This window comes from Sphaeramia orbicularis, chromosome 18, assembly GCF_902148855.1.
Source record: "Sphaeramia orbicularis chromosome 18, fSphaOr1.1, whole genome shotgun sequence".
Lineage (NCBI taxonomy): Eukaryota > Metazoa > Chordata > Actinopteri > Kurtiformes > Apogonidae > Sphaeramia > Sphaeramia orbicularis.
This window is the reverse complement of record NC_043974.1, coordinates 43,856,651-43,879,150: the sequence shown is the minus strand read 5'-3', so window position 1 is coordinate 43,879,150 and position 22,500 is coordinate 43,856,651. Positions and strand designations below refer to the sequence as shown.

The following is a 22,500-nucleotide window of genomic DNA, read 5'->3' as shown; positions in this document are numbered from 1 at the left end:
TCTAATGTGATTTTTACAGACATTAAAGTGAACATAGACTCAGGAAACAACCACAGAAGGAACATCAGGTAAATGCAGCCATTAGAAGTGAGATCATTCAAAGGACTGCAGTAATGATGAAGGTAAAGCTAATAAAACTCACAGGATGTGGACGCTGAACTGGACAAACACATGTGGATGAAGCTCATTAAGGTCTGAGTGGTTTCGGGTTGGAGGCTTTTACTGTTTAACCCTTTAAAGCAGGTGCACACAAGGATCTTCTACATCTGAAGAGGTTTGTATCTGTTCCAGAGCCCACACATGAAGACACAAAACCAGGCACTGAACATGGTACTGAGTGGTGGGATCTGATCATTTCAACACAGCACACACATAAATACCAATTTGGGTTTATAGACTGCCAGTGGCCCAGAAGAGATCTCATTATATTTTGGGAAAATAGGTCAAAGTTCAAATTTTTTATCAATTTTTTAAAATCTTTTTTCCCCATTTATAATGGGAGAAATTTCAAATGTCTGTAGCAGTAAAACTATTGGGTGAATTCATATCAGTTTTGATTTAGAGATTACCAGTAACTGAGAATAGATGTCATTACATTTTGGGAAAAATAGGTCAAATGTAAAATATTATGAATTTTTTAAATCTTTTTTTTTTTTCCCATTTACTTATAATGGCTGAAATTTCACATGTCTCTAGCAGCAAAACTTTTGGTTGAATTCATACCAAACTGGGTTTATAGATTGCCAGTGACCCAGAATAGATGTGATCACATTTTGGGAAAAGTAGGTCAAAGTTAAAATTTTTTATGAAGTTTTAAAATCTTTTTTTTTTTCTCCCATTTACCAATAACAGGCGAAATTTTTCATGTCTACAGCAGCAAAAATATGGGTTGAATTCATACCAAATTGGGTTTATAGATTGCCAGTGACCCAGAATAGATATGATTACATTTTGGGAAAAGTTTTAAAAGTTTAAAAGTTTTAAAATAACCCCCCCCCCTCCCGACATTTACTTATAATGGGAGAAATTTCAAATGTCTGCAGCAGTAAAACTATTGGGTGAATTCACACCAAAAGTAGTTTATAGATTGCCAGTAACCAAGAATAAATGCCATTACATTTTGGTAAAAATAGGTCAAATGTAAAATTTTTATGAATTTTTTAAATCTTTTTTTTCCAGTTACTTATAATGGCTGAAATTTCACATGTCTGTTGCAGCAAAACTTTTGGTTGAATTCAGACCAAATTGGGTTTATAGATTGCCAGTAACCCAGAATAGATGTGATTACATTTTGGGAAAAATAGGTCAAAGTTCAAATTTTTTATGAATTTTTAAAATCTTTTTTCCCCATTTTACTCGTAATGGCTGAAATTTCACATGTCTGTAGCAGCAAAAAAATTGGGTGAATTCAGACCAAATTGGGTTTATAGATTGCCAGTGACCCAGAATAGATGTGATTACATTTTGGGAAAATTTTGGTCAAAGTTAAAATTTTTATGAATTTAAAATCTTATTTTTTTTCTCCATTTACTTATAATGGGAGAAATTTCACATGTCTGTAGCAGCAAAACTATTGGTTGAATTCATACCAATTTTGGGTTTTGGATTGCCAGTGACTGAGAATAGATCTCATTATATTTTGGGAAAAATAGTTCAAAGTTTAACAATTTTTTACTTAATTTTTTAAAATCTTTTTTTTTACCCATTTACTTATAATGGGTGAAATTTCACGTCTATTAAAACATCAATGTTGTTTCAATTTACTTCAGACTTGGCACATATGTAGAGGCAGTTGATATGATGACATCACCACATGCATGGATATGATGACATCAGCTGGGTCGATGCCAAAATAAGATACAATACATGCGAGGGGCGGGGTTTGTTGTGCCCGACACCACTTTTTTTTTTTTTTTGCTGTGTCTGTATCAGCCTGTGTGTATTTTTATCAGTTGTGTTGGATAACGTACCGTCACAGTGCTGATGTGGCCTCTCCTCTCACACTCATTACATAACAGCTGCTTTCAGACACACTAATGAGGCCGTTAGCGTTCGCTCTGCTGATGCGTTATTCCATGACACAGGCCTTTTTCCGCTCGTATCTGACTGAGGAGTGGCCGTCCGTCTGCAGGGTCAGAACTCCTACACTCAGACGCCCGTGATCACACAGAACCTGAAGGCAACACGCTCAGGAAACTGGAGCATTAACTCAACCTTCTAACATGTCCAGTCAAATAAACACCTCATAGAAATACTGCACAGTATGATGCATTCAAGGACAGTCGGAAATTTGTCTAAAACAGCCAAGATGATGATTTTTAGACGTGTCTGTGATATCTGTTGAAGGCAGGAGAACATGGGATCTTCACTAATTAATCGAGGTGTAAGAAAATATTGGTTCTGCAACATATCACGATATTTCATTTCACAATACTGTATCGATATTAAAAAGTACCACATCGATATTTTTAGGTATTTATTGAAATGCAGATATTGTGGAGGTTCATTTTAGTTTTTTTGTTTTTCTATATTGTTTATATTGTATTTATTATTATTAACACTGTTTTATTAAATAATGTTTATTTGAAGCATCCTAAAAGCACTTTTTTCTGTCTGAGAGGCAGATGGGAGTTCCTTTGTTGGTATCAGACTGAAATAATGTTCTAATGTTAGTTCTGAACGAATAGAATATGAACATTTGAACAGGATCTGAAACTGTAATGTCTGTAAAGCAGAATTTCAGTTTGAACTCAGGAACATTTTGTGATAGAACATTAGATCCTGTTGGGATCAAATAAAAATGTGTTTAATATTTGTACATATTTCTGGTGTAATTTAATTCTTCCAGGAAATAACCATTTAAAAAAAATTGCCTTTTTAACAGTATCATGATATATCGTGATATATCGTATCGTGATCCTAGTATTATGATTTGTATAGTATTGCCAGATTCTTGCCAATACACAACCCAAATAATTAATCAAATTTTTTCATTGACGCACATTTTGTTACATTATTTTTTATCCATTTCAGGAAAAATGCGAAAACATACCATCACTTTACACGTGTAGAACCACCTTGAATCACCGTCTTTCCTTTATTTCCTGTTTCGTTCCAGGTCATATGAAGATCGGATACGCACTTTACTTCTTCTCGTACAGCAGCTGGATGGGCAGGGCTGTTTTCATGGAGGATCTGTACGTCATGCCTGAGTACAGAGGTACAGTACCAGACAAATGCAGGTGTTTGGGTGTGAAACAGCTGTAGCGTCTGATAAGAAATGGTTGTATCTGTGTTTTTTAGGAAAAGGCATCGGAAAAGCACTGATGAGTAAAGTAGCCCAGGTGAGCAGGTCCAGTTCATTTGGACTTTTCCAAGCTCCACATTAACCCTGAAGTACCGCTAATGAAGTTCTAATACGTGTCCTGCTGCTGTTCTGTGCTAGTTGGGTCTGGCCGCCGGCTGCCACCAGCTCAACTTCACCGTCCTGGACTGGAACAAATCGTCTGTGGACTTCTACCTCCACCAGGGCTGCACCGACGTCACCACCGACATGGGCTACCACTACATGAGCTGCAAAGGGGAGGCCATGGAGCACCTGGCCCAGCCCTGACCCCGCCCCTGGCACCTGGCCCAGCCCTGACCCCGCCCCTGGCACCTGACCCCACACCTGGTCCCTGACCCCGCCCCTGGCACCTGACCCCACACCTGGCCCAGCTCTGACCCCGCCCCTGGCACCTGACCTCACACCTGGTCCATGACCCCGCCCCTGGCACCTGACCCCACCCCTGGCCCAGCTCGGACCCCACACCTGGGCCAGCTCTGACCCCGCCCCTGGCACCTGATCCCACACCTGGTCCCTGACCCCGCCCCTGGCACCTGACCCTGCCCCTGGCACCTGACCCCACACCTGACACCTGACCCCGCCATGGCCCCAAACCTGGCCCTACCATGACCCTGTCCCCACATCTGGCCCAGCCCTGACCCCGCCCCTGACCCCACCATGACCCTAAACCTGGCCCTGCCCTGAACCCACACCTGGCCCCTGACCCCATACCTGGTCCAGCCCTGCCCCTGCCCCTGGAACCTGACTGTGGCCCTGGGCCCCAGACCCCACACCCCACACCCCACACCAGGCCCCACCATGGCCCCACACCAGGCTCCACCATGACCCAACACCAGGCCCCTGACCCCACACCTGGCCCACCCCTGACCCCATATTAGTACCACCATGACCCCACACATGGCCCCACTATGACCCCACACGTGGCCCCACTGTGACCCCACACCAGGCCCACTATGACCCCACACGTGGCCCCACTATGACCCCACACCAGGCTCCACCATGACCCCACACCAGGCCCCTAACCCCAGTCTTCATCGGGGAGGTGAATCCACATAGTGCAGGGACAGAGCTCCACCTGGTGGCCCTTTTCCAAACCTTGACCATAGTCGTCCTAAAGGTACACACTGACCCCGTTTACACTCACACTAAAACTCTGATCATTATCTAATTAGTAGCGTTATCAGATCATCAGTGATCATGTAAACAGTGTAATCTGATTATAATAAATCAGATTAAAACACCTGGATTTGTCCCCAGTACTCCCATGTCTTTATGCATGTGTACGGGTTAATCTGATTTATTTATTTTACATGTGAACGTGTTTATTTCTGCTGTAAAGTTGGACATCAGACTGATATTAAATAGCACAATGTCAAATTAAACTTATATAAATGGTCAGATTTATTATTTAGACGTCAAACTTTGGAAAAGGTCCTCTGAAATACATTTAATCGTATGTAAACGAGGATCTGAATTCTGTGTTTAATGTGTCTTCCTGTGATATTTATGACCTAGAGCACCTTTGGTTTTGGGTGTTAAACCTAAAGACGATAAGGTGGTAGGAAGGTGTTTGTTGTGTGTGTAAAGATGTTTATTAGAGATAAAAGTCAATCTGAAATGAAGTGTTTTTAATGCACAAGCGTCCGGAAAAGCCAGGCTGTTGGATGACTGTTTTTTCTGGTTTCCCTTTAAATCGTTGATAATCGACAATAACAACAGTGACCGTCCCCTCACGCTGTCCACGGGCTGTTGTTAAGCACAACGCTGGTATTTGCACTGTTGTCCTCTTTATTGCTGTGGTTGTGATGAAATTATGAACTGTAGAGGAAACGTCTGGACTCGACATTAAACCGTCCTTCCTGGAGCCAAAAAAACATTTCAAAGAAATGGATGAAGCCGAGAATCAGACGAAACATAATTTACTGGAATTTGGGTTTTGGATCCGGTTTATACTGTGTCTCTCAACCTGTCGTGTAAAAATAAGCCTGGCATAATTCTGTTTCTGTTTTATATCCTGTTTAATTTTGTAAAAAAATAAACTTTATGTATCATTTCCAGACGTTTAATGAAAACAGCCTGAGTCGAGGCTTATATTTGGTCCGTTTTCTTCTTCTCTAAACAAGTAAGAACCACTGACTCCTTTGGAAATTCTGCAATTTGCATGTTTGTTCATGCTTTGTTTAGCCGGTAAATGCGTAGGAATGCAGTTTTTATTTTTCGTCCGCACACACCGGCAACGTGGAACCATCGCGTTGGTTCCAGACGTCGATAAAGAGTCCGAGGTATTTATATCCAGCCTCGTCTAGAGGTTCCCATCACGTTCCAACACCCCGAGCGGCTTTTAGCATCCTTCCCAACATGCATTCCTCAAACCCAGTCCAAGTTTTCTGAGATCCGACGCCAGCTCGAACCCAAACACCATGTCCGTCGTATTTCTGTCTAATCCACCTGATGTCTTCGCAATAAATCAACCCGGGAACGCCACGATGGGGCGTCGGACGCATTTTCCCAAACTCTGTGCTGTTTTCAGTTCAGACGTCGATGAATATTTGAAAATTTGCCAAAAGATAAGTGTGTTTTCAGACGTTATGTGCATCCGGTCTCCATCAGAGGTGATTCTCACGTATGTCAGAGTTCTTTTATCTTCTGTCTGAAATGACTGAGTTTGTTTGTGTTCAGAGGATCAAACCCTGTGTGACTGCAGTTCAATAAAGTCATGTGCTCTGTCCAAGTGTCGTCTGTTGCCTTCATGTCTGCAAATGGATGTATTTAGTTCGACCTTTGTTCATTTCAGGCCACAGTCATGGTCTGACAATCCCTGACTGCCATATGACCCTGAAAATGCCTGACACAACATCAGGAGTGTTCAGGTTTCCTCCTGCAACATGTTTTTGCCAGAAGTGCTAGTAAGTGTGTTAGCGGTGTGGCGGTGTAGTGGTTAGCGCTTCCACCTCCCAACAAGAAGGTTCCATTCCAAACAAGTTTAAGGGGTAATTCTCCTGTTGGTCCACAAGTGCCTTCAATGGCAGCTGCTAATGTGCTAATGCTAATGCTAGGTGCTTTGTGTGTTATGATGAGCAAAATGCAGAGACTAAATTTCCTTGCAGGGATAATGAAGCGTGTTAACCTTTAACCTTTGAAGGGACTTGGTTTGGGGATTTCACCCCAATGGTTTGGCCACCTACAATGTCAAGAGCAATCGAGTTTCCTCTTGCAACATTTTTTTGTCAGAATTGCTAGTAACTGTTAGCGGCGTAGTGGTTAGCGCTTCCACCTCACAACAAGAAGGTTCCGTTCAAAACAGGTTAATATGGGCTAATTCTCCTGTTAGTTCATGAGTGCCTTCAATGAGCGCTGCTAATGCTAATGCTAGGTGCTTTGTGTGTTATAATGGGTAAAATGCAGAGACTAAACTTCCTTGCAGAGATAATGTAACGTGTTAACCTTTAACCTTTGAAGGGGCTCGGGTTGGATCCAATCTCAATGGTTCACCCACTAACGAGTTAAAATGAAGAGTTAAATTCTCAATTAAAACACATCTGAGACAAAATGTAGAATTTTCTAATATTAAATTTCTGAGATGAAAGCTGTACATGTATGAGATAAACTAATATTAAGAAAGTTGTAATTTTACAAGAAAAAACCCTCACATTTGCAAAAATGGATAATCTGTGTAAGTAATGGGTCATAAATTGGCATAAAAACTCTAATTCTCTGAGATTAAAGTTGTAAATGTACAAAATAAAACAAATGAAAGTGTTAAATGGGATTAAAGTGTTAAATTTACAATAAAAGCACATTAATGACACAAAATACAGGCTCTTCTCAGATTATAGTCACAAATAATTGCAGAAATACACGAATACCACAGTGTAGTATACTACACAGTGTAGTACTCTGCAGTGTAGTCTACACTTCAGAGTACTTCAACCTCTACGTATACATGAGTACTTCATTCCATATTACTGTTTTGTCTCCATGTCACTCGAGGCTTCACCTGTTAACAGGCCTGTTTTTGCCTGTACTGTACTTTCCTAGTACTTTGCAGTACTTTCCCTGTACTTTGACTGTACTTGTACTTTGCAGTACTTTCCCTATACTTTCCTTGTACTTTGCAGCACTTTGCCTGTTCTTGTACTTTGCAGTACTTTTCTTGTACTTTGCAGTACATTGCCTGTACTTGTACTTTGCAGTTCTTCCCCAGTACTTTCCTTGTACTTTGCCAGTACTTTGCAGTACTTTCCTTGTACTTTGCCTGTACTTTGCAGTACTTTCCTTGTACTTTGCAGTACTTTCCTTGTACTTTGCCACTACTTTGCAGTACTTTCCTTGTACTTTGCAGTACTTTCTCTGTACTTTGCAGTACTTTCTCTGTACTTTGCAGTACTTTCCTTGTACTTTGCCACTACTTTGCAGTACTTTCCTTGTACTTTGCAGTACTTTCTCTGTACTTTGCAGTACTTTACTTGTACTTTGCCACTTCTTTGCAGTACTTTACTTGTACTTTGCCACTACTTTGCAGTACTTTCTCTGTACTTTGCAGTGCTTTCCTTGTACTTTGCAGTACTTTCCTTGTACTTTGCAGTACTTTCTCTGTACTTTGCAGTACTTTACTTGTACTTTGCCACTTCTTTGCAGTACTTTCTCTGTACTTTGCAGTACTTTACTTGTACTTTGCCACTTCTTTGCAGTACTTTACTTGTACTTTGCCACTACTTTGCAGTACTTTCTCTGTACTTTGCAGTGCTTTCCTTGTACTTTGCCACTACTTTGCAGTACTTTCTCTGTACTTTGCAGTACTTTCCTTGTACTTTGCAGTACTTTCCTTGTACTTTGCCACTGTTTTGCAGTACTTTCCTTGTACTTTGCAGTACTTTCCTTGTACTTTGCCACTGTTTTGCAGTACTTTCTCTGTACTTTGCAGTACTTTCCTTGTACTTTGCAGTACTTTCTCTGTACTTTGCAGTACTTTCCTTGTACTTTGCAGTACTTTGCCTGTACTTTGCAGTACTTTCCTTGTACTTTGCAGTACTTTCTCTGTACTTTGCAGTACTTTCCTTGTACTTTGCAGTACTTTCCTTGTACTTTGCAGTACTTTCTCTGTACTTTGCAGTACTTTGCCTGTACTTTGCAGTACTTTCCTTGTACTTTGCAGTACTTTCTCTGTACTTTGCAGTACTTTGCCTGTACTTTGCAGTACTTTCCTTGTACTTTGCAGTACTTTCTCTGTACTTTGCAGTACTTTCCTTGTACTTTGCAGTACTTTCTCTGTACTTTGCAGTACTTTCCTTGTACTTTGCAGTACTTTCTCTGTACTTTGCAGTACTTTGCCTGTCCTCTACCGCCACCGTGTGGTCACGTGTATACCCGCTGCTCTCGCGGATGCTCCATATTTGTGTCTCGTGCCAGTAGATGAAAGTGTCCTGACACACACACACACACACACACACACACACACACACACACACACACACACACACACACACACAGCCCGGTGCGCTTTGTCTCCGGTCTCGTGCTCCTCCGTGGACCGTGACGGCGGATGTGCGCTCGCGCTTCTTTCTCCTCCGTCGGAGCTTTTGTCACGGACCAGGACGCACGGAAAAGTTGCCGTGCGGCTCCGGTAGAGCGGCTCGGCGCGTGTCTGACAGTGACCCCCCAGACGGAGCCGTTAACGGAAGGCACGAGCTGACTCAACGAATCACAGGCAGAAGGATGCAACAGTTGAGGCGCGCGCGCCGCTCCGCGCACACTCGCAGATGGAGCCCGTGACCTGGTCGGAGCAGGAGCGGAGGTTCGGTCGCTTTAAATCCCGCATCGACTAATCGGTGAAACCGAGCGCACATTCGGCGGAGCTGCGGAAGGCGCGTGTGGGAGCGGGCTGGTGGCGGAGCTGCGCGTGTTTTTCCAGAATGGACGTTTGGACGGAGCGGCTGTTCTGAGGCTCCCTGCTCACGCTCGTGGGGAATGGAGTTGCACCGGGGCCCGGGGTCGGTGTGCGGAGCTGAGTAGCACCGGGGTCGGTGTGCGCCAACATGCAGCGGATTCTGCAGCGGAGGCGCGTGCGCAGGCTGCGGGTGCTCTGGGCTTCTCTGGCGCTGCTGGCTCTGGCTCTGGCCGCGTGCAGCGCGCTCTTCACGGCGTGGACCTGGCGACAGACGCGGGACCTGTCCCAGTCCTTCCAGATCCTGCAGGACCGACTCGAGCAGGTTTGTGTCATGTGTGGCTCCCGCGGCGCGTGCCCGTGGGCTGCATGTGTTTACGCCGCGGTAATATTTACTCCTGTGCAACTTTTCAAACACCTTCAAGTGTTTGTTATGTAAGTTCTTTTGTGGCTGCGGTTTACGGGAATGCTCGCGGGGGGTTATGGAAAAATGCAATTCCACACTGCCCCCCCCCCCCCCACTGCACATTCTCCATTCTCTGCGCTGTTTTCCTGCTGCCTTCTCCACTTGGCGCTTTTATTGCTTTACCAATAAGCGCAGTCAACCCGTGGACTGAGTGGGGGCTTATTTTTGTGGTCAACCCCCCTCACCCCCTTCACCCTCCCCCCTCGCCAGCTTTAATTACTCTGGTGCCAGTTACTCTACAGTTTTATCTGAATTTACTGGAAAGCCTCAGCTATTTGGCATGGGAGCACTTTGGACCCAAACGCACGGAGGTTTGAGGCGTGAAAGAGGATAAACGGCGGCAAGTGTAAATCATCTGCAACACGCACACCCACTTCCACGGAGACAGCATGAACCCACGGCTCAGAGCAGGGGGATGTGTGGAGGAATATTAAGGACAGTTTAGGAAAAAGGGGGAGGGGGAGTCTGGGGTTAAAGGGGGAGATTTATAAATAGTTTATGAGAAGAAACTGCATCTGCAAAGAAAAACTGAGGAATTAACATGAAAAACTCATATTTATAAGGAAAAAAACACAGTCTGTGGGATTATAGTCTCATATTTGCAACAAAATAAAGACAGAACTCATTTTAGACTAAGATTTTGCTGTTTGATGTTGTTGTCTAGAGTTTGCACTGGTAAAGTTACAAGAAAACACCCATTTACAAGACAAAATATGAATATTCTCTCAGATTATTCTTTTAGTGCAAAATGCATGAGACAAAAAACACCAAAGTTGGCAAAAAATAGAAATTTTTTATCATAAAGTCAATAAATTGTCTCATAGTCGCAGAGGTGAGATTGAAGTTGGAAATTTAGAGAAACATAATTGATTAAAATGTTAAATTCTCAATTAAAACATGTTTCTGAGACAAAATATAGGATATTCTGACTTTATAGTCACAAATATTCCCTGGAAATCAAAGTTGTAAATGAATGAGATGAAAACCAACGAGTGAAGTTGTAAATTTACAAGAAAAAAAAAACTCACATTTGGAAGAAAAAAAATCTTTCTGTATTAAATTTAATCCTAAATTGGCATAAAAACTCTAAAATTTTCTGAGATTAAAGTTGTAAATGCACAAAATAAAACAAATTAATAAAAAATAAATATTCTGAGATTGTGAAGGTGTAGATTTACAAGAAGAAGAAAAAAATCTAAAAAATGATAATTGTTAATCCCTGGGATTAAAGTGTTAAAGTCACAATAAAAACACATTAATGAGATTAAAAAAAACCTGGATATTCTCAGATTATTGTCACAAATATTTGCAGAAATCCTCTGAGATGAAAGCTGGAAATATTTGAGGTGAAACAAATGAACCCTTTCACTCATTGAAATACTCTGAAATTCAAAATTCCAACCTTAGTGTGTTATTGGACGTCGTCATCCACCTCCTCGTTGGTTGCCATGACAACAGTCTCCCTCCTTTGGCCATAAAACATCTGAGCAGCACTTGCTAAAAAGTAAACACATGCAATAAAACAGCTGTTTAAGGTCATAAATGGACAAAAATTACTTATATTCAGTGTTTACAGCTTCAACATGTCTATAAAATCTGTCTGAATCACTGTGCCCCATATTTATTGTTTGTGGAAATGACCAAAAATAGTCAGCTGCTCAATAAAGGGTTAATGAAATTGTACATTTTCAAGAAAAAACCTGGACATTTTTTGTATTAAAGGGTCATAACATGGCATAAAAACTCTTAAGTTGTAAAATTGCTAGGGAAAAACCAGCGAATTCTCTGAGATGAATTTAAAATGTGCAAAAATGTAATGACTCATTAATGACGAGAGTCTGTATGTAACTCAAAAGTAATACAGGAGTCATGTAATGCATTACAATTCTGAGAGTAATACTGAGTAAAGTGTTTATTATTTAACTTTTATTTAACCTGGTAAGTTAAGCCCTGTCCATTCGAAGATGGTTTCGGTCGTATCTGGTACAGTTTGTATCGGACAGGCCTTTGGTCTTCATGGAACCAGCGTTTTCAGTCACTGAAACACACACTTGATGAAACAGAACCCAGGGTGGATACATTTGAAAACACCGGTTTTGTGTTTTCGTCTGTGCAACCAGGGTGTGAATTGTGGGGGGGTGAGGGGGTGGGAGGGATCAGTCCCCCCTCTGGTTTTTACATCCCTACTTCTGCTCAATGAATTTCATCCTGGGGTGGGGGGGGGTGGGGGGGGTCAACCAACCAATGTAAATAGCAGCAGGTTGTGACAGTTTTCTTCCACCTCTATCCAACATTACTGACTCTTTACTGACATTACTCTATCCACATTCACCTGAACCCAACTGTCGACAGCCTCAGAATTAGCAAACGTCCCCGTGCACTGGGGCGCCATAAAAGGGGGGGGGTGAACATGAAAAATTCCTGGGGCACAGCATTTGTGTGTCCAGTGGATACAGGCTAGAAGGTGTGATCATTTCGTGCAAGACCAGCTGAATAACAGAGGAACAGAACCAGGAGCTGGACTCTGAAAGTGTGTAAAGTTTCACTTTCGTTTCACACCAGCGTTAGTTACGTTAGTAACAGACCACACCCCCAGGTATATGGGGGTGTAGTCACGGCTCAGATGATAGAGCGAGTTGTCCAGTAACTGAAGGGTTGGTGGTTCGAATCCTGCTCTGTCCCAGTCATGTGCTGTTGTGTCCTTGGCTCCAGTGCTGCCACTCACACTGGTGTATGATTGTGTATGAATGTTCAGTGGTCAGCTGTGGATACAAATGTAGTAATAATAATAATAATAATAATAATAATAATAATAATAATAATAATAATAATGGATTGGATTTCCATAGTGCTTTTCTAGACACCCAAAGCGCTTTACATTATTGACCCATTATTCATTCACTCTCACATTCTCCCTCTGGTGGTGGTGAACTACACCTGTATCCACAGCTGACCTGGGACAGGCTGACAGAGGCGTGGCCGCCCTGTGGCCCCTCCCACCACCAAACATTCATACACCAGTGTGGGTGGCACTGGAGGCAGGGAGGGTGAAGTGTCTTGCCCAAGGACACAACAGCACATGGACAGAGCGGGATTTGAACCGCCAACCCTTCGGTTATTGGACGACCCGCTGTAGTTTACCACCACCAGAGTGTGAATGTGTGAGTGAATGAATAATGGATCCACTGTACGCGCTTTGAGTATGCGTTCATAGAAAAGCACTATATAAATCTGTTATTGTAGTATATAACTGCCCCCCCCAATCACACGACTGTATGACCGAACTTCAACTTTTCTAAAATGATGATGTCATAGCCCCACCTCTGTAACCTTTCACCCTGGAAGCAAGACGCCACTTCACAACAACAACAACAACAACAACAACAACCACAATGGTGGACTACAGAGTCGTGCTGGTGCTACAACAGATATTGAGCTTATTGGAAATATTGAATCCTAGTCTTCGCCTACTTTTTCATTACAATGAGCGACAAACAACCATAGCTAACAGTGTTCACTACATGCTCCTGGATCTACCGCAGAAAAGGGCAACCAGATGGAAATATCAGATCAGACCCAGTAGAACCAAGCAGACTTCATGCTCATGCTCCATGTCTTGTTGTCCATTTTTTGTGAGAGCATTAGAACGCCTGGCATTTGTGCTACATTGTTTTCAGTGGTTTCGTGTGGAGGCAGATATTTCCTGAAATGACTCTGTGTTTACAGAGCTGCTTTTTGAAAACAACAAAGAAAAAGATGGGATAGGAAAAGATGCGGTTTCGTGTGGACATGGTCTTAGTCGAGAACTGATTCTCATTTACATATAAAGATGAACAAGCAATCACTCCCACATTCACACCTATGGGCAATTTACATTAACCAGTTAACCTATCAGTGCATGTCTTTGGATGGTGGGAGGAGCCAGAGTTCATGGAGAGAACCCACGCAAACACGGAGAGAACATGCAAACTCCACACAGAAAGGTTCCACCCCCATCGACTGGTGTTGGAATGGAACTCAGGACCTTCTGTCTGTGAGGCACCAGTGCTCTCCACTGCACCACCATGTCCCCCACCACTCACTGAGCTACCCCTCCACATGTACCTCAGGGCAAATATATGCATCCCAAGGCTCTCATATCGCTTGTACTGGGGGGGGGGGGGGGGTTGGGCTCTACTGTGCCATTTATGACAAGAATCTGTACGTAACTCCACAGTAACACAGGAGTCATGTAACGCATTAAGGTAAGGAATTACTCTTAAATAACAGTAAGAGGTAATCTGTAATGGATTACAGTTTGGAAGGAACTTGCACAACACTGGTGATAAGGGGCTGTGCTTGAAAAATGGTAAATGGTGCTTGAAAAGTGCTTGAATTTGACCTTAAAACTGTGTCTGAACCCTGTAGAATACTGCGTTTTCCTTGTATCTGTCTGCCCCCCCCCCACTCGCTCTAATGTTGGGTCTGACTCTGCAGCCTTTGCACGTCTTGCACTTGCAGCGAGTGTTAGATTCCAGCCCTCGGTTGCATCACAGCCCAAATTGTTTTCTAAAGGCAGCCAAAGGACCTGATGGAAATTCTTCTGGTTTCTTGTGAGTTTGGAGTATTTACAAAAGCAGGTTTGACTGGGTTGGAGATTAGAGGACAGGTTGGCTGTGGATCATGTTGACAGACCTACACACACACACACACACACACACATGCACACACACATACACACACACACACGCACACATACACACAGTTCCTCCCTAACACACACACTCACACACATGTGCAGTGTTGATGCTGGAGCGTTTCCCGTGGGGCCCCGTTCGTCCATTTGACTGGTGGCCAAGTCCTGATGAGAGCCAGCGAGTCCAGGTCTGGAGCCTAGACCCTCTGGCTGCCTGCTTTTCCACAGTAGCAGTGCAGTTCCACACACTGTCCCTGAGCGTCTGCCTTCCTATAGGCCAGAGTTTCTCAAACTGTGGGGCGGGCCCCCCAGGGGAGGCACGAAGACTTGCCGAGGGGGGCGTGGGATCACTCCTGGGTGTTTTTTTTTCTTCAGATTAGCACACTGTCCTTTCTATAGGCTAACAGTAGCGGTGCAGTTCCACACACTGTCCTTCCTATAGACTAACAGTAGCGGTGCAGTTCCACACACTGTCCTTCCTATAGGCTAACAGTAGCGGTGCAGTTCCACACACTGTCCTTCCTGTAGGCTAACAGTAGCGGTGCAGTACACACACTGTCCTTCCTATAGGCTAACAGTAGCGGTGCAGTTCCACACACTGTCCTTCCTATAGGCTAACAGTAGCGGTGCAGTTCCACACACTGTCCTTCCTATAGGCTAACAGTAGCGGTGCAGTTCCACACACTGTCCTTCCTGTAGGCTAACAGTAGCGGTGCAGTTCCACACACTGTCCTTCCTATAGGCTAACAGTAGCGGTGCAGTTCCACTACTGTCCTTCCTATAGGCTAACAGTAGCGGTGCAGTTCCACACTCTCCTTCCTGTAGGCTAACAGTAGCAGTGCAGTTCCACACTCTCCTTCCTGTAGGCTAACAGTAGCGGTGCAGTTCCACACTCTCCTTCCTGTAGGCTAACAGTAGCGGTGCAGTTCCACACACTGTCCTTCCTGTAGGCTAACAGTAGCGGTGCACTTCCACACTCTCCTTCCTGTACTCTACCTCCGCTCACTTCCACAGCTCCACACTCTGCTGCCTCGGCACCACGTCTCTGTCAGAAGGCCACATGTGAGGAATGCGAAGCGCTGAAAACATGTATTAGGTGTTGCAACCGCCGTGTGAGGAAGTGGTGGAGGTTTGGCAGAGGCCGTCTGGCTGCACGGGCGCCGCGCCAACGCGCTCCGAGTAAAGCAATTGGACAGACGCTAACAGAGGCTGTTTGACTGTTTCAACAGGTCAACACACAGAGGAAGGCCATCGTTCAACTCATACTGGAGAAGAGAGAGCTGCTGGTCGGACAGAGGGTCAAACGAGATGGTGGGTACTCAGATTACATTAGAGTAGATTATGTTAGCATACATTACATTACATTAGAGTAGATTACATTTCATTACAATAGATTACATTAGAATAGATTACATTACATTAGAATAGATTACATTAGATTAGGTAACATTACATTAGAGTAGATTACATTAGAACACATTACATTACATTAGATTACATTAGAATACATTACATTAGAGTACATGACATTAGAGTAGATTACATTACATTAGAATACATTACATTACAGTACAATAAATTACATTACATTAGAATAGATTACATTACATTAGAGCAGATTACATCACATTAGATTAGATAACATTACATTAGAGTAGATTACATTACATTAGAATAGATTACATTAGAATAGATTTTATTAGAATATAATACATTACAATACGTTAAAATAAATTAAATTATATTACAGTACAATAGATTAGATTAGATTAAAATAGATTACATTACATTATATTAGATTAGTCGACATTGGAATAGATTACAATAGATTAGATTCAAATAAATTAGATTATATTACATTAGAGTAGATTATATTACATTAGAATATAATACATTACAATAAATTACATTACATTAGAGTAAATTACATCACTTTAGAACAGATTACATGTTAAATTAAATTACATTAGATTAAAATAGATCACATTACATTAGAAGAGATTAGATAACCTTACATAATGTTAAATTACATTACATTACATTCGTGGCCCAGGCCTTTATTTCTGTCATGTGCAGAAGGTACCACGCCTTTATTTCTAATTGCCTCCCTATAAAAAATCAAAATGTTCTCCAGTGTTAAAGTACTGAATGTTCTAAAAACACTAACCCTAACAGTCTGAAAATACGAGTCGTCTAATGTCTCAGTTACTAGAAACCATTTGTTGCTTAGTTGAGCTTTTATTGTGTAAATCCTTCCGTATTGTAGTTTCTATAGATGACACACACCTGCAGTGGCTGAACTCGGCCTAGAACATTCACATGACTGATCTAGAACAACAAAGCAGAAAGTGAAAGAACTGGATTATAATGTTAAAAATGGTAGACATGAACATTGAACCAGCAGCAGGAGTTTATCCTCATTATTATTTTTTTTTTTTTTTTACTGGACTGTATTTGATATCAGTTTTTATTTTTTTATGTCGACCTTGGTCCTCGCTATTATTTTCGACTCATCTGCTGTCACTCCCAGTTTTTTATTTGAGAAAATGCAGTTTTGCTTTTAGTCTTTGACCTGAATAGTGGACGGTTGATAATGACATTCACCAACTCCGGTTAAACTGGTTGACATCATTTAACGAACCACAGTCAAATTTCCAATAATCCAAAAGAATGTGGACAAGGTGATGGAAATATGACATTTCATAATAACTGTGATATGTTCATGATGCAGTGGTTGTGGGATGTCTGTTCTGGAGTTGAAGAATGTCCTGATTCTGTGTTTACCAGGTTATTTTGACAGCAGTACAAGCTAACAGGAGTTTAACCGGCTACACGTCCATTTCGTTAGCCTCATAGCAGAATTGCCTAAGTCGTTTTTTTTTTTTTTTTTGGGCCAAATTGTGATGTGTGCAGTAAATGAAGCAGCAGTGTTAGCAGAGTAAAGTCATGCGAAAAAAAAAAAAAAGACTAAAGGCAATTATACTTTGAGGCTAACAATTTGTAGATATCTTTGGCTAACTGTGGTGGCTAATGGCTAATCCAAAAACAGAGCAGGGAGTGAACCTTGATGAGCTAACACTAAAGTTACTACTGGTTTAATGAAGATACCAAACACACTGCTAACAAAGAAGACGAAGAGAAGGAAATGAAGAAACACAAACAAGTAATTTTAGCCACATGCTAAATTTTAGCACAGTTTGATAAAAGTGTAATCCATAAAACAAGTAGCCAGCTAGCTGACAGACTGGCTAATACGGTACTAAACTAAGTCCAACATTATTCATAGCAATGATGGTAGAGAGTTCACGGGAGACTAACTTCCTGTTTCAGTGTCACATGGTTTCTAAATGCCCCGCCCCTTTAGGAGACGATCATTAAATCCCGTATTATTCATTACAATAAGAAAAGTCAAGGTTAGATACAGATTTCGTGTGATTCTTTTAGATCACTCAAGTAAATATTCCATCCATTCTCTTCAAGCTACATGTCATCTGAACTTTCCGACACTAAACCCACATTTTTAAGATTCACGTGAAGGCCAAAAATGTACTTTTTTTCTGACAAAACCTCGCAACAGATAAAACAAAGGTAAAAATGATCAAGAAAATCCAGCAAATGACATTTATGGTAAAATAAAGTTAGTAAAAGAACACAGTACTTTATTCAGACTTCATCTACAAACATCCAACCACTTAATGTTCTTAACCCTTCTGACCACGCCCACACAGAAGACAGGAAGTGACATCATTGGCAAAGCATGTGGCTAATTTATACCAATAAGACAGGTATTCTAATGATGTAACTGTAAACCTAATAATGTATTAGTGTAACAAAACAATGCATATTTACCCTTTAGTATGATCATTATTAGCAACAATAACCTTAACATATTATTGGCATTAATACTATTTAACCCTGTAAAGAAAGAAAGATAGATAGATAGATAGATAGATAGATAGATAGATAGATAGATAGATAGATAGATAGATAGATAGATAGATAGATAGATAGATAGATAGATAGATAGATAGATAGATAGATAGATAGATAGATAGATAGATAGATACTTTATTGATCCCGAGGGAAATTCAAGACAAATTCAAGCCTGAACCATTAAATCATTGACAGAAAATTCCAGTTCTTTGAAACTGGAGCCTTTATTGGTCCTTCTGAACAACCCCGCAATTTTTTTTTTTTTTTTCAAATATCAATTTCCATGTATGAGTTTCAATTTTGTATCATATTTGACACACTGGGTCTCAAAGCTCAAATATTATTATTTTTGAACAAACAAAAACATAATATAGCATAACCATGTCTAACAAATTGGTAATTCTTTTTCTAAATGGTCCCAGTTCTTCCTCCTTCCTCATTAATGTCAGTTATGTAGTGTCACTGGAAAGGCCTCTGGTGAATGAACTCCTCCCCCTGGTGGATTATCTGTGTATTGCATGTATCTAATTGTATACGTCAGGTTTTTCATGACAAAAATATCACACTGATCATGTAGAGGGCTTCAAAACTCATGTATCAAATATGATACGTTTGGCGTTATAGGGCTAACCATGTCATATTATATTCCATTTGTGCAGTTAGATCTCCTAAATCTGAAACGCTGTTCCCTTGAGGTCCATATTTGTTGGAAGGTCAAATAAATTGCGTGCATACATTCTTCTGTACGTATTTTCCTGGACTCATTGAAAGCAGCTCCATGTGTTTGGGAAATGCAGATGTACAGTAGTTTGCTTTTAGCTGTCCAGATCACCACAGACACAATATACTTACCAAGAACACTGTGTTGTTTTTTTGGGAAGAACATTTAACACAAACGCTGGCCAGTCCTGGCCCACATGGCGCTCTGGTCGGGTCTCCAGGCCACAGTCACTACCGCTGCTAAAAGTTGACACAGGAAAAAGTAGGCAGCTGGATGACTGTTTCCGAAATTACAGGTCTGACCAGAGCGGCGTGGAGGCCCAGGAACCAGCTGGATGCAGACCAGGCCTTGTTGCACGCTTTGGCCACTCAAATTGATTTTTTTTTCCCCCGTGAGCACACGACTGACACAGCTATGATTTGTTGTGAAAGCGGGGATATTTGATGACCTATCATTGCTGTATTTATAGCAGCTGCTTGCGTCACCATCATGGGACTCGCAAAATACACAATATGTTCCCATAAACCGCCAACATCACAGTAATAATCACATTTACTCAGTTTAAGTTACGTTCCTCACCCCCTCACAACATGTATGTACTGAAGGAAGCAGATCATTGACACAAAAAGGACGTCAGAAAGTGAAGGAAGAGCAAGAAAGTTTAGCTGACAATTAATACACAAACAGTATAATTTTAGTGTCTGTTTTTGTTGATTTTGTGCCACTAGTATAACTAACATTTATTTTTTATGAAGCAGAGACATTTATTACAGTTTAATTAAAATCACATTTCTACTGTCAAGTTTTTGCTCACACTTCTGCCATTTAATAAGAAAAGGTAGAGTTTTAGGAGTTACTCGAACCTTATTAGGTTGAATATGATGCTAGTGGTAGCTGTTGAAGTCAACCAAAACACCAAAGACAGTTTGGACCTGATGTTCCATTCATAATAATCTGAGAAAATTAGGTTTTCCAATGACAGTGAGTGGCCCAGGCCTTTACTTGTGTTAGAACCAGGCCTTTATTTCCAGTTCCCTCGAGGACTGCAGCTATCGATTCTTTTTGAAGTCTAATATTCTACCAAATATTTCAGCAATTAATCGAATAATCAGATTTCATCATCAAGCCGTTATGGACACTCATTATTATAGACGACAACAAATGCATAGCCTACGTTCTAACCAGCGCTGCCGTGTTTCTCAGTTAACAATCACATTAAATCGGCTACTGTTCGGCTACTGTTGAGTGGAAGACGGGCGTTTACCTTGTGCTGGTCTCAGATGTGGACTTACACACATTACAGCAGATTCTGTTTTTTTTTTAAGTTTGAAGTGATCCCAAACTTTGGACATCTTCTGCCTTTTGTGGACGGTCTCACTCTCTTCCATAGAACCAACTGTTTGACTCTGAGTCGAGTGCGTCACTCTTTACCGTCCATGTAGAACACAATCGTCGGAGTGGAACACAAGTGACAAAAACGAATATTCGAGGCAAAAAAAATGATTTGAGGATTTTTTGTACTCAAATTACTCGATTAATCCTTGCAGCTCTAATTCCCTTGGTATGATCCAATGTTGAAAGTACCGGAATATTCCTAAAACACTAACCCTAACGTGTCCAAATAAAAGTCGTTTATTGTTTTAGTTGATAGAAACCATTTATCACTTTGCAAAGATTTTGTGTACATACTCCTTTACTGTGGCCCTTTTCATTTCTACACACACACCTGCAGTGACTGAAATCAGCCTATAACAATAAACAATGTAAATAAAATTACATTTCTACCATATTTCTTCAGTTAGTGGCCCAGGCCTTTATTTGCCTTAGTGTCGAGCCTTTATTTCTAATTTTTTCTGCATAAAAAGTATAAATCTTATTTTCGCGTGCTTACATTTTTGATAAAAGTATTACACAAACACTTCCCTAACTGTCAAAATAAAAGCCATCTAGTGTTTCAGTTCATTCATTGGTAGAATAGATTCATTGGTAGAGTTAGTAAAGCTTTTATTCTGTAAATGCTTCGTAGTTTCTACAGATGACACACACCTGCTGTGTCCGAACATTCAAATGGCTGATCTAGAACAATAACAGGGTCAGAAACAGCAGGATTATACTGTATTATTGAAAGCATTACATTAAACAGATATGTATTCCAGCTGCTTTGCATCGTGGGATTTGCTTGATTGTTCACACTGTGTCCAAAGTTGAACCCTCGTCTCAACATTTTTATGTCGACGTTCAGAAAACAGGGATGAAAAACCAAATTTGACACAAGGATTTGTTTAAAGAGCTGCATGTCCTGCAGGTATGAGCATATTTCTACAGTAACCGATAGCCAGCGTCGTCTTCCAAAACACATTAAACAGTGTTCAGACGTTTGTGGCTATCAGTGGAAAAAAAACCACTGGTTTTTCCAGTGTGTGGAAAGTGGACGTCGGAGGTGGAGGTGGAGGTGCAGCGTTTCAGCACCAGGACACTACTGTTATGTTCTCGGCTGATGACTGACAGCTTCAGTCAGGAAAGTCTGGGCAGCCTGAGGGCTTTACGCTCGCCCATAGGGTCGCCCACCTGGGAGTTATTTCAGCATGGGGGGGGGGGGGGGGGGGGGGGGGGGGGCGCTGTCTCCAAGTATAAAGAATGTATTTCACAGTTCATACATACACAATCCAGGTTATATCTGTGTTGGGAATGACTCCCCTTAGGCTAAAGTAAACCTGAGCTGGTAACCAGAGTCAGGCTTCTTCAGCCGAGGCCTCTGACTGTTACTGGGCTTTAGTTAGACTGAGACTGAGACTAACTCTATTGATCCACAAGGGAAATTACTTGGTCACAATAGCTCAGTTGGATACAAAAACACTCTTGACAAACACTAGCAAAAAAGGGAAAGTAAGTGAAGATAAAAGCAATAAATAGTATAAATAGAATACACCAGTGTTTTTCAACCTTGGGGTTGCCTGGAATTTCTAGTAATTGATAAAAATAAAAACTTACTAATAAAAAATATATGGTGAGTTGAGGAGACAATCACAATCCATAACAGACATGACAAACTGAGTCTGAAACTGCAGCACTGTGGTTCTGTTTATCTGTCAGATGTTCACTGTGGTCAGTTTCAGATGCTGCAGCTCTTTCATAATTCATAGTTTGAGTTCTTGTTTGTTCAGTATTAATTGTCAGCCTTGGAAATCACAGCTGGACTGACTGTACAGATCCTGACCAAGGAAAATACAATTCTCCCTTTGTGCAGTAATCTACACCTGGATTTACTGCCTCCGTCCAAAATAATATACATTATATAGAGTAAATGTCCTCTAAAATTAACATTTATTTGTAGCATAGTATAGCAAACTATTACATGATCAAAAACAAACAATTTTAGCAAAAAAAATGTCTGTTTTGAATGTCTGGGGTCACCAGAAATGTGTGATGTTAACATGGGGTCATGAGCCAAAACAGGTTGGGAACCACTGGAATA

At 41.4% G+C, this 22,500-nt stretch overlaps 1 protein-coding gene and 1 pseudogene across 3 annotated transcripts in view; both read left to right on the top strand.

The window, feature by feature from the left end:
• Positions 1 to 6,077, top strand: part of LOC115439066 (diamine acetyltransferase 2-like) — a 15,583-nt gene extending 9,506 nt beyond the window's left edge. Inside the window, exons 4-7 of one of the 3 annotated variants that reach the window (XM_030162962.1) lie at positions 3,119 to 3,220; positions 3,304 to 3,344; positions 3,446 to 3,617; positions 4,176 to 6,077. In XM_030162962.1, the coding sequence (XP_030018822.1) occupies positions 3,119 to 3,220; positions 3,304 to 3,344; positions 3,446 to 3,613 (311 nt within the window). In that variant the 3' untranslated portion in view covers positions 3,614 to 3,617; positions 4,176 to 6,077. Of the gene's footprint in view, positions 1 to 3,118; positions 3,221 to 3,303; positions 3,345 to 3,445; positions 3,623 to 4,168 lie in introns of all 3 variants that reach the window. The other 2 variants (XM_030162961.1, XM_030162963.1) reach the window with 2 other exon arrangements.
• A 2,767-nt stretch (positions 6,078 to 8,844) lies between these two features.
• LOC115438374 (tumor necrosis factor ligand superfamily member 12-like) overlaps positions 8,845 to 22,500 on the top strand; it is a 24,063-nt pseudogene continuing 10,407 nt past the window's right edge.